The sequence below is a fragment of the Leucoraja erinacea genome, chromosome 32, assembly GCF_028641065.1.
Source record: "Leucoraja erinacea ecotype New England chromosome 32, Leri_hhj_1, whole genome shotgun sequence".
NCBI classification, from domain to species: Eukaryota; Metazoa; Chordata; class Chondrichthyes; order Rajiformes; family Rajidae; genus Leucoraja; species Leucoraja erinaceus.
Window position 1 is genome coordinate 1,766,344 of NC_073408.1, and position 12,943 is coordinate 1,779,286.

The following is a 12,943-nucleotide window of genomic DNA, read 5'->3' on the forward strand; positions in this document are numbered from 1 at the left end:
TGTGCTGTGGTTCCTCAATGTTCCTTAGATGTTGGTCGCCTCGTGCATCGCAGGAGATGAGCTGATCTTTCATGTGTTTAAGAGTCACTGCGTTACCAGACAAGAGATCTGGCAGCCGGGAGAAATGTGGAATTCATTGCCACAGAAGGAAGGCCGTGGGGGGCCAAGTCGATGGATATTTTTAGTTTATTGTCACATGTACCGAGGTACTGTGATAAACATTTGTCGTGTGCTAACCAGTCAGTGGAAAAACAACACATGATTACAATCGAGCCTTCCGCAATGTTGAGATACATGATATGGGTATGACATTTAGTGAAAGATAAAACCAGCAAAGCCCGATCAAAGATAGTCCGAGGGTCTATCGGACTGGAGCTATATTCCAGGCAGCATAGGAGACTGTGGGGTGGTTTTATAGAGGTGTATAAATCATCAGTGACAAAGACAGAATGCACAGTCTGTTCCCCATGGCTGGGAAGATGAGAACTGGGCAGCACAGGTTTGAATTAATAGGGGAAAGATTGAATTGAAACCAGACGGACAACTTTTTCTTTCAGAAGGGCAGTGGGCGTACGGAACGAGCTGCCAAAGGAAGTGGTTGAGTTGGGTACAATAACAGTATTGGAGAGACATTTCGACAGGTATATGGGATGGGCAGGTTCTGTGGTGTGGTCAATATGTTGGCGGAGGACTAGCGTAGATGTGCATCTTGGCTGGCATGCGCGTGTCGGGTTGAAGGGCCTGTTTCCCCTGCTTTAGTTTAGAGATGCAGCGTGGAAACGGGGCCCTTTGGCTCACCGTGTCCACGCCGACCAGCGATCCCCGCACATTAACACTATCCTGCACCCACCAGGGACAATATTTACACATACACCAAACCAATTAACCTACAAACCTGTACGTCTTTGGAGTGTGGGAGAAAACCGAAGATCTCGGAGAAACCCCACGCAGATGATGGGGAGAACGTGCAAACTCCGTACAGACAGCACCCGTAGTCTGGATGGAACCCGGGTCTCCAGCGCTGCATTCGCGGTAAGGCAGCGACGCTACCGCTGCGCCACCGTGATCGCCCTTATGATTCTATATCTGGGTCTGCGAATGCTGACTCATTATATATTCAAGTGGGATGAGAGAGAGAGATGGGGGGGGGAAGTGAAAGTTTATTAAGATCAGGCAGACAAGTAGAGTTGAGAGCAAATATTAGATAATGTGGGATCTTTTGAAGTGGTGGTGCGGGGTTGGGGAGCAATCTAACCCACTGGTGATCGTAGTTCTCTGTGTGTTTAGCTGCGACTTGTTTCTTCTTCTTCGGTCGAATGTCTTATAGACCTGCAGCTCCGTTGAGGCGAGCCAGGCCAACGTGCCATCGTCCAGGCCAATCAAACCTCGTTCACTATTCGGTAGCCGGTGTTTGGGGCAACTGGAGTCCTGAGTCGGCTTGGGCTTAACCCCGACATTGCAAGAACATGTTTGCACTTCGAAGACTTTTGTTCCCTTGAGTTCAGAAGATTACCAGCAATCTAATTCATCTAAAAGATGAGGTCGTGCAAGCTAGGACACTATTCCTTGGAGGTGGACAAAATTGTCGGAGAAACTCAGCGGGTGTGGCAGCATCTATGGAGCGAAGGAAATAGGCAACGTTTCGGGCTGAAACCCTCGGTCTGAAGGAAATAGGCAACGTTTCGGGCCGAAACCCGGAAGGGTTTCGGCCCAAAACGTTGCCTATTTCCATCGCTCCATAGATGCTGCTGCACCCGCTGAGTTTCTCCAGCATTTTTGTGTTCTTTCGATTTTCCAGCATCTGCAGTTCCTTCTTGAACTATTCCTTGGAGCACAGGAGGATGATGAGTGATTTTACAGAGGTGTACAAAATCATGAGAGGAATAGATCGGGTCGATGATCAGACTTTCATGCCCAAAGTTGGGGAATCGTTAACCAGAGGACAAAGGTTTAAGGTGAAGGGAGAAAGATTTAATGGGAATCTGAGGGGTAACTTTTTTTCACACAAAGGATGGTGGGTGTATGGAACGAGCTGCTGGAGGAGGTAGTTGAGACGGGTTGAGAAAGATTTAGATAGGTACATGGATAAGACAAGTTTAGACAGGGATATTGGTCAAACGCAAGCAGGAAGGACTAGTGTGGATGGGACATGTTGATTAGTGTGGGCAAGTTGGGCTGAAGGGCCTGTTTCAGCACTCTATGACTCAATGATTAAAGGATTTGAGGAGGTGGGTGGACAGGAGGTCCAGGACCAATAGCAAGCAGTGTTATTAAAACAAAATGGAATTCTTGAACACATCCCCAGAAATCTAAGACTCGGGTCAATTGAATATTTGAGAACATGGATCGGTCCTTTTCCCCAGAGATGCTGCCTGTCCCGCTGAGTTACTCCAGCATTTTGTGTCTGACTCTGATATAGACCAGCATCTGTGGTTCCTTCCTGCAGATTCAATGGTCTAAGTGGGCTGTCAATACCCCTGTGTTAGATGCCTCAGTTTCTCATCCTGGGCCTGGCCAATCTACTAGCTTGAAGCTGTGGGACCCCCAGCTTCTGCCAACCCCCCCCCCCCCACTGGCCTTACCTCCGCAGAACTACACTGTCCATATTCTCCACCCTGGCACCAGACCACCAGCCTCGTCCCAAATACCCACCTTGCAAAGAACCTGCAGTGAAGCAAGTCTTTGCCCCACGCCCCCCCCCCCCCCCCCCCCCCACCACACCCGCCCATAGACTGCCTCCTTGCACCCGCCTCTCCATGCTAATGCAGGCTCTGGGGACAAGGCTGGCCTCGGCCTGGCATCCGTGGCCATGTAACATGGTCTTGGTTCAAGGACATGCTCGAATGAATTTGTTTCTTTGGCTGTAAATAAAAACCTAGTGAGTTGAGCCGATGTCATTGATTATTGACATTTTCCATTCTCCAACCACAATATAGCGGTTGCTGGAAGTGAATAGTGAGCCGCAGAGTCTGAACGAGCTCAGCTGTACTTGAATGTCAATCTAACCTCAGACTACAGGTGGAACGCTGCACGTCTGTCCGATAATTGTCAGCGTCTGCGCGCTTGCAACATTTCTTTACAATGCTTTTGCACTTCAGATTTTTAACAATTACATTTGAGAGCTGCTAAAATTTGTGTGAAATTCTGTAATTGGAAACATGGGACCCAGGAGGTTTATTTCCCTGAAGATAGACACAAAATACTGGAGTAATAGCCCTGTCCCATGGTGCGAGTTCATTCCAAGAGCTCTCCCAAGTTAAAAATTAAACTCGTGGTAAGCACGGAGAATGAATGTAGCGGGTACGTCGGAGCTCGGGGACGTCTCTTAGCGCTAATGGCAGGTACTCGGGAAGACTCGCTTACGGCAGGTAAGCACGGGAAGACCCGTGAAGATTTTTCAACATGTTGAAAAATGTCCACGGGAGCCCCGAGTACCGACGAGTGGCCATTACCGTAAATCTCCGAGTTGGAATCCGGGCAAACTCGGGAGAGCTCTTGGAATGAACTCGTACCGTGGGGACAGGGGTTTAACTCGGTGGGATGGGCAACATCTCTGGAGCGTAGGAATGGGTGATGTTTTGGGCCGAGACCCTATCTCCCTAATCCGGGGGATGCTCCCTCACTCACATTTGACTCGTGGTCTTCTGTGATCAGGAGAGATCATTCCCACTGACGTTTCTTGACCGCAGGCTTCCGGGGAGCGGTCTGTGTCGATAGTGACCAGTGCCCATCACTAGGTATACACCAAGTGCTGGAGTACCTCAGCAGGACATGTAGCATATCTGGTGAGAAGGAATGGGTGATGTTTCGGGTTGACACCCTTCTTCACACAGAGTGGGGGGGGGGGGAAACGAGAGATGGTGGCTGATTATAGAGAGTTTTAGAACAAATTAATGAAAGTTATGCAAAAAGTAACTGATGATCATAGACAGGTGGAGCCCACAATGGTCCATTGTTGGCAGTGGGCTAGGTGAGAACGAGATATACAGACAGTGAAACTTAGCAGGGGGATAGTGAACGGCGCTCGCCTAAATGACTTGGCCTTGCCCTCAGCTAGAACGAGGTGTCTCATGGAACTGGCAGCATGTAAACGGGTTTGCTTGTTCGTTGAGCTCTGTATGGCCACCTACATCGCAACTGACAGGAACATCAAGGGTTACAGTTATTGTCACCCCCCCCCCCACACACACACACACACATACACACACAAACACATTCGCTGTAGACTCTTGCCATCAGTGAAGTGCTTTTGAAGTGTTATTTCTATTACAGGAAACGGGGCACCCAAACTCAGCAAGCGACCTCCCACAAACACCTCCTCTTAAAATGTGACCCACTTTTCTGAAATGAAATCGGAAAATGGTGGAAACATTTGGCAGGGCAGGCAGCAGATTCAGAGAGAGAAACCGAGCTAATTTTCCACGCTCCACTCTGACAAAGGACCTTCATCCTGCCATGTCAAGTGCTGATTCATTCCCCTTCCACAGATGCTGCCTGACTTTACAGATACAGTGTGGAAACAGCATCTTCGGCCCGACCAGCAATCGATGAGTGCATCGCTCCACAGACCTTGATTGGAATGGGTGCCTGGGGTTACGGGGAGAAGGAAGGAGAATGAGGTTGGGAGGGAAGGAATAGATCAGCCATGATTGAATGGCAGAGTAGACTTGATGGGCCAATTGGCCTAATTCTGCTCCAAGAATTTATGGACCTATGATCTCTACAATCGGTGTGTTCTGTGCACAGCCTGATTACTGCACATTTGGTGCTATCTTGCCTGAACCTGCCCAGCTTGTAACAATCACCCCCTGTTCCCCTGTGAGATGCTCCCCGAATGCCCGCGCATTAGTTCACCAGTTCTAATATCTCCTGCTGAGAGTGCATCTCCAGCTTCTGCCACCACTCTGCTGTGAAGCCTCTCGGTAGTTTCCCCATCATCACATGATCTTTTACAGCCTTGTACTGAACGACATTTGTCACTGTCGTGATGTTGCCAACTTCACACCCCCTCTGTCTTGACAAAGATCAGCGATATAATGACCAGATATGTTTAAAGAAATGCCTGAATATTATCACTTTTTCCAAAAAAAAAAGTGTAAATATTTAGGCATCTCTTAAAACATTTATTAAAAATGTATGGTGGATAAAAATGCTGGAGAAACTCAGCGGGCGAGGCAGCATCTATCAAGCAAAGGAATTGGTGACGTTTCAGGGTCTCGACCCGAATGTCACCTATTCCTTCGCTCCATAGATGCTCCTCACCCGTTGAGTTTCTCCAGCATTTTTTTTATCTACCTTCGATTTTTCCAGCATCAGCAGTTCTTTCTTAAATATTAAAAATGTATGATTTTTTTTAAAATGAATAAAAATATATTTTTGCGTTCATCCAAAAGGGACAAGTGAGCCTTTGTTTAAATTCTTATTTGCAATTGGCACATCTGACAGTGAGTACTGCACCAGAATTGTTGGCCCCGACTGTGGGCTCGAACCTCCGGAGTGGGAACCCAGATTATATTCTCATTATTATCCCACTATATTCTCATTTCAAAGGTGACACTGGATGAAGAATGTTTGTCATTTGAGCCTACTTTTTCATGGCTTGCCCCAAACCTTGTTAGATCGTTCCAACATTTCTGCCGTTTCTGGGACAATTTCCTCCTAGTGTTTATCAGGCAACTGAACCATCCTATCAACAACTAGAGAGCTGTCCTGAGGTATTATCTACCTCGCTGGAGACCCTCGTACTTCACTGGACTTTATCTTGCACTAAACGTTATTCCCTTTATCGTGTATACGTACACTGTAGATGGCTCTATTGTAATCGTATTATCTTTCTGCCGACTGGTTAGCACACAACAAAAGCTTTTCACTGTACCTCGGTACACGTGGCAGTAACTGAACTAACCCACCTGGAAATCCTTTCACGGCTCTGCCCAATATTGAGCGTGGAGAGCTTCCTGATGGTACACAAAATTGCTGGAGAAACTCAGCGGGTGCAGCAGCATCTATGGAGCGAAGGAAATAGGCGACGTTTCGGGCCGAACCCCTTCTTCAGACTGGAGAAGTGTCTGAAGAAGAGTCTGAAGAAGGGTTTCGGCCCGAAACGTTGCCTATTTCCTTCGCTCCATAGATACTGCTGCACCCGCTGAGTTTCTCCAGCAATTTTGTGTACCTTCGATTTTCCAGCATCTGCAGTTCCTTCTTGAGAGCTTCCTGATGTTACTTTGGCCCCATCACCCCCATGTTTCGAGTGTGGCACTCGGCATGTTCCATATATTTCCTCTCGGGCCCCGTTCAAGGTTGAATTGTTGACGAGTTTGCTATTAATTGCAAATGTAAACCAACCTACTTGTCACAGCGTAATCAACCTGTCTCCCCACTCCTGGTCCTCCCGTCCTTGTGTGTAGTTATGCCCGAGTCAAGCAAATATTGACAATTAAACTCTTTTGAACATTCGCCCTATTGATTAAATGCTTGAAGTGAAAACTAACAGAAAGAGCAGGGATCTGAGGTTCATGACCTGAGGTAAAAATAGACCGCCCCTGCCTATTCATTGGCTTTAGGTTTCACAAACTAGATGGAAATTATTTGCAAGAAATTTACCCTGCGTTGCTTTTTACAGGGAAATAGTTGTGGCGTCTGGAAATCATGTCTTATCTTTCTGCTGACTGGTTAGTAACGCAACAAAAGGCTTTTCACTGTACCTCAGTACACGTGACAATAAACTCAATGTGTAGAAAAGGAACTGCAGATGATGGTCTAAACCCAAGATAGACACAAAATGCTGGAGTAACTCAGCGGGACAGGCAGCTTCACTGAAGAGAAGGAAATGGGTGATGTTTTGGGTTGTTACCCTTCTTCAGACTCGAAGTCTTGTCCAGAGTTTGCCCAGCACTTTGTGTCTATCCTAGGTAAGAGTTTGTACACTAGATCTATCCTACACACGAGGAACAATTTACAGAAGCCAATTAACCTACAAACCTGCACGTCTTTGGAGTGTGGGAGGAAACCCACGCAGCCACAGGGAGAACGTACAAACAGACAGCAGCCGTGGTCAGGATCGAACCCAGGTCTCTGGTGCTGCACTACTGTGCCACAGAGGGAAGAACGATGGACAAAATACCCAATGACCTGGCCTCCACAGTCGCCTGTGACAATGTATTCCACATATTCGCCACTTTCTGATGAAATAAATTCCTCCTCGTCTCCTTTCTAAAAATAGTACATCCTTTTATTCTGAGGCTGTGCCCTCTGGTCCTAGACTCTCCCACTAGTAGAGACATCCTCCCCACATCCACTCTACCCAGGCCTGTTCTTCTTCATGCAGAGGAGTACAAGGATCTACAGATGCTTGCACTGGAGCAAAACACAAAGTGCTGAAGGTGAACGCATACATCAGGCCAAACCATATAAATAAGGTGACACGATATGCTCAGATGTTGTAAGTGCAGCTGTTCTCTAAGCATTTGTGTTTAGCCTGCAGATGGAATGGGCCTTTACACTTGCTTGCTGCCAGTTGAGCAATTAGTTGAGTAATTTCCAAGTAACTACGGTGGCATTTCACCACATGAGGTCGGCCATTGCATAATAAACTCAGTTTTAAACTTCCTTTTGAATCTCGCAACACTTCCTTCTTTCCAGCCCACGTGGGCGGGTTTCAATGAGGAGTCAGCTGTTGAGGAGCACCTTCAGTAATATTCAGCCCCTTGTGTCTATCCGTAGCCAGTACCATCATTCAATCCTACTCACCGGGCATTCATAATTCTAAATACCCGCCCAATGACAAAAAACTTTTCATTTTTCAACTTTAGATACACAGCATAGAAACAGACCCAGCAGCCCATCTGTCCAGCGATCACCCTGTACACTAGCACTGTCCCACACACCACAGACGTTACAATTTACAGAAGCCAACCAACTTGCATCTTTGGAGTTTTGGGAAGAAATCCACTCGGTCGCAAGGAGAACGTACGTACAAACTCCGTACAGACAGCACCCGCAGTCGGGATTGAACCAGGGCCACTGTTGCTGTGGGGCAAGAACTCTACCGCTGCGCCACCGTGCTGCCCTACTGAAGCATGGTTGCCACAGTGTGTTTTTTGCCTGGAAGAGTATTTTTGATTTGCACACACCGAAGGCTCAGTTTGAATTTTAAAGTTTTAAAAACTTAATTCCTGGAATTTTCTTGAAAATAATGAATTTATTTTTTCTTTTCCTCTCTCCTTCCCTGTACCTCCCGCACCCCCGCCCCATCCTCCTCCTCCTCCTCTTTTCCTCTTCCAAGCCCATTAATAGCCCCCAACTGATCCGCAATTCCGTGTCCCTCACCATCTTCCAGTCCTGCCTCAAGACCCATCTCTTCACCTCTGCCTATCCTTAGCCCCCACGTCCCCCTCCCTTTTCATCTGTGCATTAATTGCCTCATATTGTGTTTTGAATTGTATTCTGTCTTTACTTTGTGTACTAGTCATGTCTCTACTATTTATTTCATTCCTTTTACATGTTTTTTCCTCTACCTGCTAAATTTTTGTAAGGTGTCCTTGAGACTCTTGAAAGGCGCCCATAAATAAAATTTATTATTATTATTATTATTATCTGTTATTCGCACTTTATCAGTTTATTTATTCATGTGTGTATATATTTATACAAGGGTATATGGACACACTGATCTGTTCTGTAGTCAATGCCTACTATGTTCTGTTGTGCTGAAGCAAAGCAAGAATTTCATTGTCCTATCAGGGACACATGACAATAAACTCACTTGAATCTTCAGGCACCTCTAGTTCACTGTTCAGGGTGGTGTTGATGTTCACAAAGTCAAGGCATAACGAACAGGTGGATGAGGATACAGAGCAGCCTCTCTCATCCCCTGGGCCTCGTGTCCGATCCCCTGCAGCCATATCTCCCGTCTCCCCACTTCTCATTCTCAGTCTGAAGAACGGTCTCGACCCGAAACGTCGCCCGTTCCTTCTCCCCAGAGATGCTGCCTGTCCCGCTGAGTTACTCCAGCACTTTGTGTCTTTCTTTGGAGGGGAGTGGATGGGAGTGATAGGGAGCGTGGGGTGTGGGGGTACGGGGGAGAGAGGGATGGGCGAGTGGCATGGCATGGGCTTGTGCTTCTCATTTTGGCCTCTTGTACAGGGCTGATGTTATCTCCTCATTCAGTTTAGTTTATTGCCACGTGTACCGAGATACAGTGAAAAGCTTTTGTTGCATGCTAACCAGTCAGCGGAAAGACAATACATGATTACAATCGAGCCACTCGCAGTGTACAGATAGTGTAAGGTAAAGCCAGCAACGTTCGATCAAAGTTAGTCCAAGGGTCCTAATTAAAGGTTTGGTTTTAACTTCTCACTCTTTAGCTCCCACTCCTTCCTGAAATCTGTGATCTTCCGTGACATCGAGGCATTCTGGTTGGCAGCAGTTTCCATCCTATGCTGATCTGTGTGTTGGGCTGGGCTGGTTGTTATCTGCTGACTCGAGTGGAAAATGATGGTTAACTTTCATTGATAACCGCTTTGCAAGAAAGTTCCACTGGCTCGCCGGCGTTAGTCAGGACGAGGCCTCTGCTTATCGAGATGACTTTGTTTCACTTGTCAGTGACTTTGATCTGCGGTTTTTATTTCCATTTGATGGGGGACCCTTTGGGCTTGAAACTTGCCAAAAGTACTTGTGGCTGTGCTTTCATCACATCCTCACCATACATTTGCCTGTCTGTTTCCTCGAATATGCAATGCTGACAAACGCATTAACTCCCCATCCCATTCCCACGCACACCTTTCTGTCCCGAGCCTCCTCCAGTGTCAGAGTGAGGCCAAACTCAATTGGAGGAACATCATCTCATACTTCGCTTGGTCAGCTTACAGCCCAGCGGTGTGAATATTCATTTCTCTAACTTCAAGATTGTTAAGGGTTTGGACACGCTAGAGGCAGGAAACATGTTCCCGATGTTGGGGGAGTCCAGAACCAGGGGCCACACAGTTTAAGAATAAGGAGTAAGCCATTTAGAACGGAGACGAGGAAACACTTTTTCTCACAGAGAGTGGCGAGTCTGTGGAATTCTCTGCCTCAGAGGGCGGTGGAGGCAGGTTCTCTGGATGCTTTCGATGAGAGAGCTAGATAGGGCTCTTAAAAATAGCGGAGTCAGGGGATATGGGGAGAAGGCAGGAACGGGTCAGGGGATATGGGGAGAAGGCAGGAACAGGGTACTGATTGGGGATGATCAGCCATGATCACATTGAATGGTGGTGCTGGCTTAAAGGGCCATTTGGCCTGCTCCTGCACCTATTGTCTATTGTCTATTCAATTAACCCCTGCATTCCCCCTGTCTCCATCCCTCCCCCATCCAAGTTTCACCAGCTTCTCGTTCTCACCCAGCAAACGGCTAAAACTGGCCTTTTTCCTTTATCATTGTTACTTGTACGTAACCAGTGTTTTACATAACCAGAAACGTGTGTTACTAATTCCCAGGCTGGGGTGAGGAGAGGAGACCTGCCATGCTTTCACTCAACCTGACCCAAGGTGTAGGAACTGCAGTCCACACTTTTCAAACTCTTTCCTCCTCTAATAAGTTTAACATCTATGTCTCTGATAAAACATTTTTGTTACCTTCCTCAATGCTACCAATGCTACAATCACCAGACTGATTCCTGGGATGTCAGGACTGTCCTATGAAGAAAGACTGGATAGACTTGGTTTATACTCTCTAGAATTTAGAAGATTGAGAGGGGATCTTATAGAAACTTACAAAATTCTTAAGGGGTTGGACAGGCTAGATGCAGGACGATTGTTCCCGATGTTGGGGAAGTCCAGGACAACTGGTCACAGCTTAAGGATAAAGGGGGAAATCCTTTAAAACCGAGATGAGAAGAACTTTTTTCACACAGAGAGTGGTGAATCTCTGGAACTCTCTGCCACAGAGGGTAGTCGAGGCCAGTTCATTGGCTATATTTAAGAGGGAGTTAGATGTGGCCCTTGTGGCTAAGGGGATCAGAGGGTATGGAGAGAAGGCAGGTACGGGATACTGAGTTGGATGAGCAGCCATGATCATATTGAATGGCGGTGCAGGCTCGAAGGGCCGAATGGTCTACTCCTGCACCTAATTTCTATGTTTCTATGTTTGTCTTGTTCTTACTTTAGGTTTTGAATGGCATTTAGGAATTTAGATTCAGTCTCCTGAGCCGATGTAGAGCTTTGATGGAGCGAGTGTTTCTCTCTGGGGTAGTTCTGTTGAACTTGTATTGAAGGCAGGAAGTGACAATGTGGTAAATTATTAGATCTGTTATCAAGAGGGTTTTTTATCGGCAGAGGGAGGTTTGGTTCACCACTCACACATTAAGTGGCCCAAACTGCCCAAGTTTCGTAAGTAACAAGAGCATGTGTGTATATGTGTGTAAGTGAAGACTGCTCTCCCATTCTCCAAGATCATGATTCATCTAATCTTGACCTGGGGCCCACTTTGCTGCCTGTTCCCCATAGCCTTTGGCTCCCCTCCAGACCAAGTATCTAACCATCTTGCCATTGAATGCACCCAATGAGTTAGCTTCCCAAACCCTCTGGATAAGAGAATTCCAAAGACTCCAAAACAAGAAATCCCTCCTCTTCTCCATAAACAAGAATGAGATGCAAGGAACTGCATCTCACTCCACAGAATGTTGAGCAAAACACAGCGTTTGGGGTAAGTTAGTAAGTCGGGCAGCATCTGTGGAGGGTTTAAGAAGGAACTGCAGATGCTGGAAAACTGAAGGTAGACAAAACTCAGCGGGTGCAGCAGCATCTAAGGAGCAAAGGAAATAGACACTCTTCTTCAGACTGATGTAGGGTGGGAAGAAGAAAGGAGAAAGGAAGAGGAGGAGCCTGAGGGCCGAGGGAGAGCTGAGAAGGGGAGGAGACAGCAAGGGCTAATGGAAATTGGAGAATTCAATGTTTATGTCACTAGGGTGCAGACTGCCCAAGCGGAATATGAGGTGCTGCTCCTCCAATTTCCGGTGGTGCTCACTCTGGCCATGGAGGAGGCCCAGGACAGAGAGGCCGGATTGGGAATGGGAGGGGGAGTTGAAGTGCTGAGCCACCGGGAGATCAGGTTGGTTAATGCGGACCGAGCGGAGGTGTTCGGCGAAATGATCGCCAAGGTTGCGCTTGGTCTCACCATCTGTGGGGGGAATGGGTAGGTACCATTTTGGACGTGACCCTTCAGACTGATTGCAGTAGTCAGAGAAAGCTGGATAAGAGGAGTGGGAGCAGGACAAGGCTTGGCAAGTAATAGGTGGATGGTGGATAAATGAGAATGAACATGCTTTGTTCCTTTAAAGAATTAATAGATTTACAACTGATATATTTTCCTTTTAAGGAAAAAAAGGGAAAATTAGTCCAGCTGTGCCTATTGAGGGAACTTGAAGATTGCATTAGATCAAAGGAAAGTGCCAGGAAAGAATGCCTGGTTGGAAGAAAATGTTGGCATTCATCAAAGGAAGATTGGGCCTTTGACAAGGAAAGGAAAAGTGGTGTATAATCTTGAGGTTGAAGTATAAAGTAGCCCACCAAAGCTGCCAGAGATATCTACAATATAAAATGTTGGAGTCTATTATTGAGGAAGTGGTAGTGCATGTTCCAGTATGGAGTTAATGAACCTCAAGCCTAGGTTGTCTCTTGCCCACAACTTCCTCTCATCCTGTCTCTCTCTCTCTCTGCTCTCTTTCTCACACTCTGCTGTCCCAAGACCCCGCTCGCATGCTCAGCTCAAGCACCGAATGGCCAATGAAGTGGAGTTGACATCGGTTGCCTATTATTTGTGAAATGGCTGCTTCTCTGCACACTGGCTCTTTGGAAAGTGATTCAACGTGTAAAGCTGTACGACAAATGAAGTGAGTTGTGATCGGGCTGTCTGCTACAAGTAAACTTATTCATCCAGTCGTTGAATTTTCTCTGAATTTCCAACGTTTCC

General features: G+C 46.9%; 1 protein-coding gene across 2 annotated transcripts in view; it reads left to right on the forward strand.

The window, feature by feature from the left end:
* LOC129712266 (ubiquitin-associated and SH3 domain-containing protein B-like) overlaps positions 1-12,943 on the forward strand; it is a 99,240-nt gene that overhangs the window by 33,599 nt on the left and 52,698 nt on the right. Inside the window, exon 2 of one of the 2 annotated variants that reach the window (XM_055660561.1) lies at positions 12,719-12,863. The exons of the other annotated variant lie outside the window; for it this stretch is intronic. Within the exon in view, the coding sequence (XP_055516536.1) occupies positions 12,796-12,863 (68 nt within the window). The 5' untranslated portion in view covers positions 12,719-12,795. The remainder of the gene's footprint in view (positions 1-12,718; positions 12,864-12,943) is intronic. 2 annotated transcript variants of the gene reach the window in all.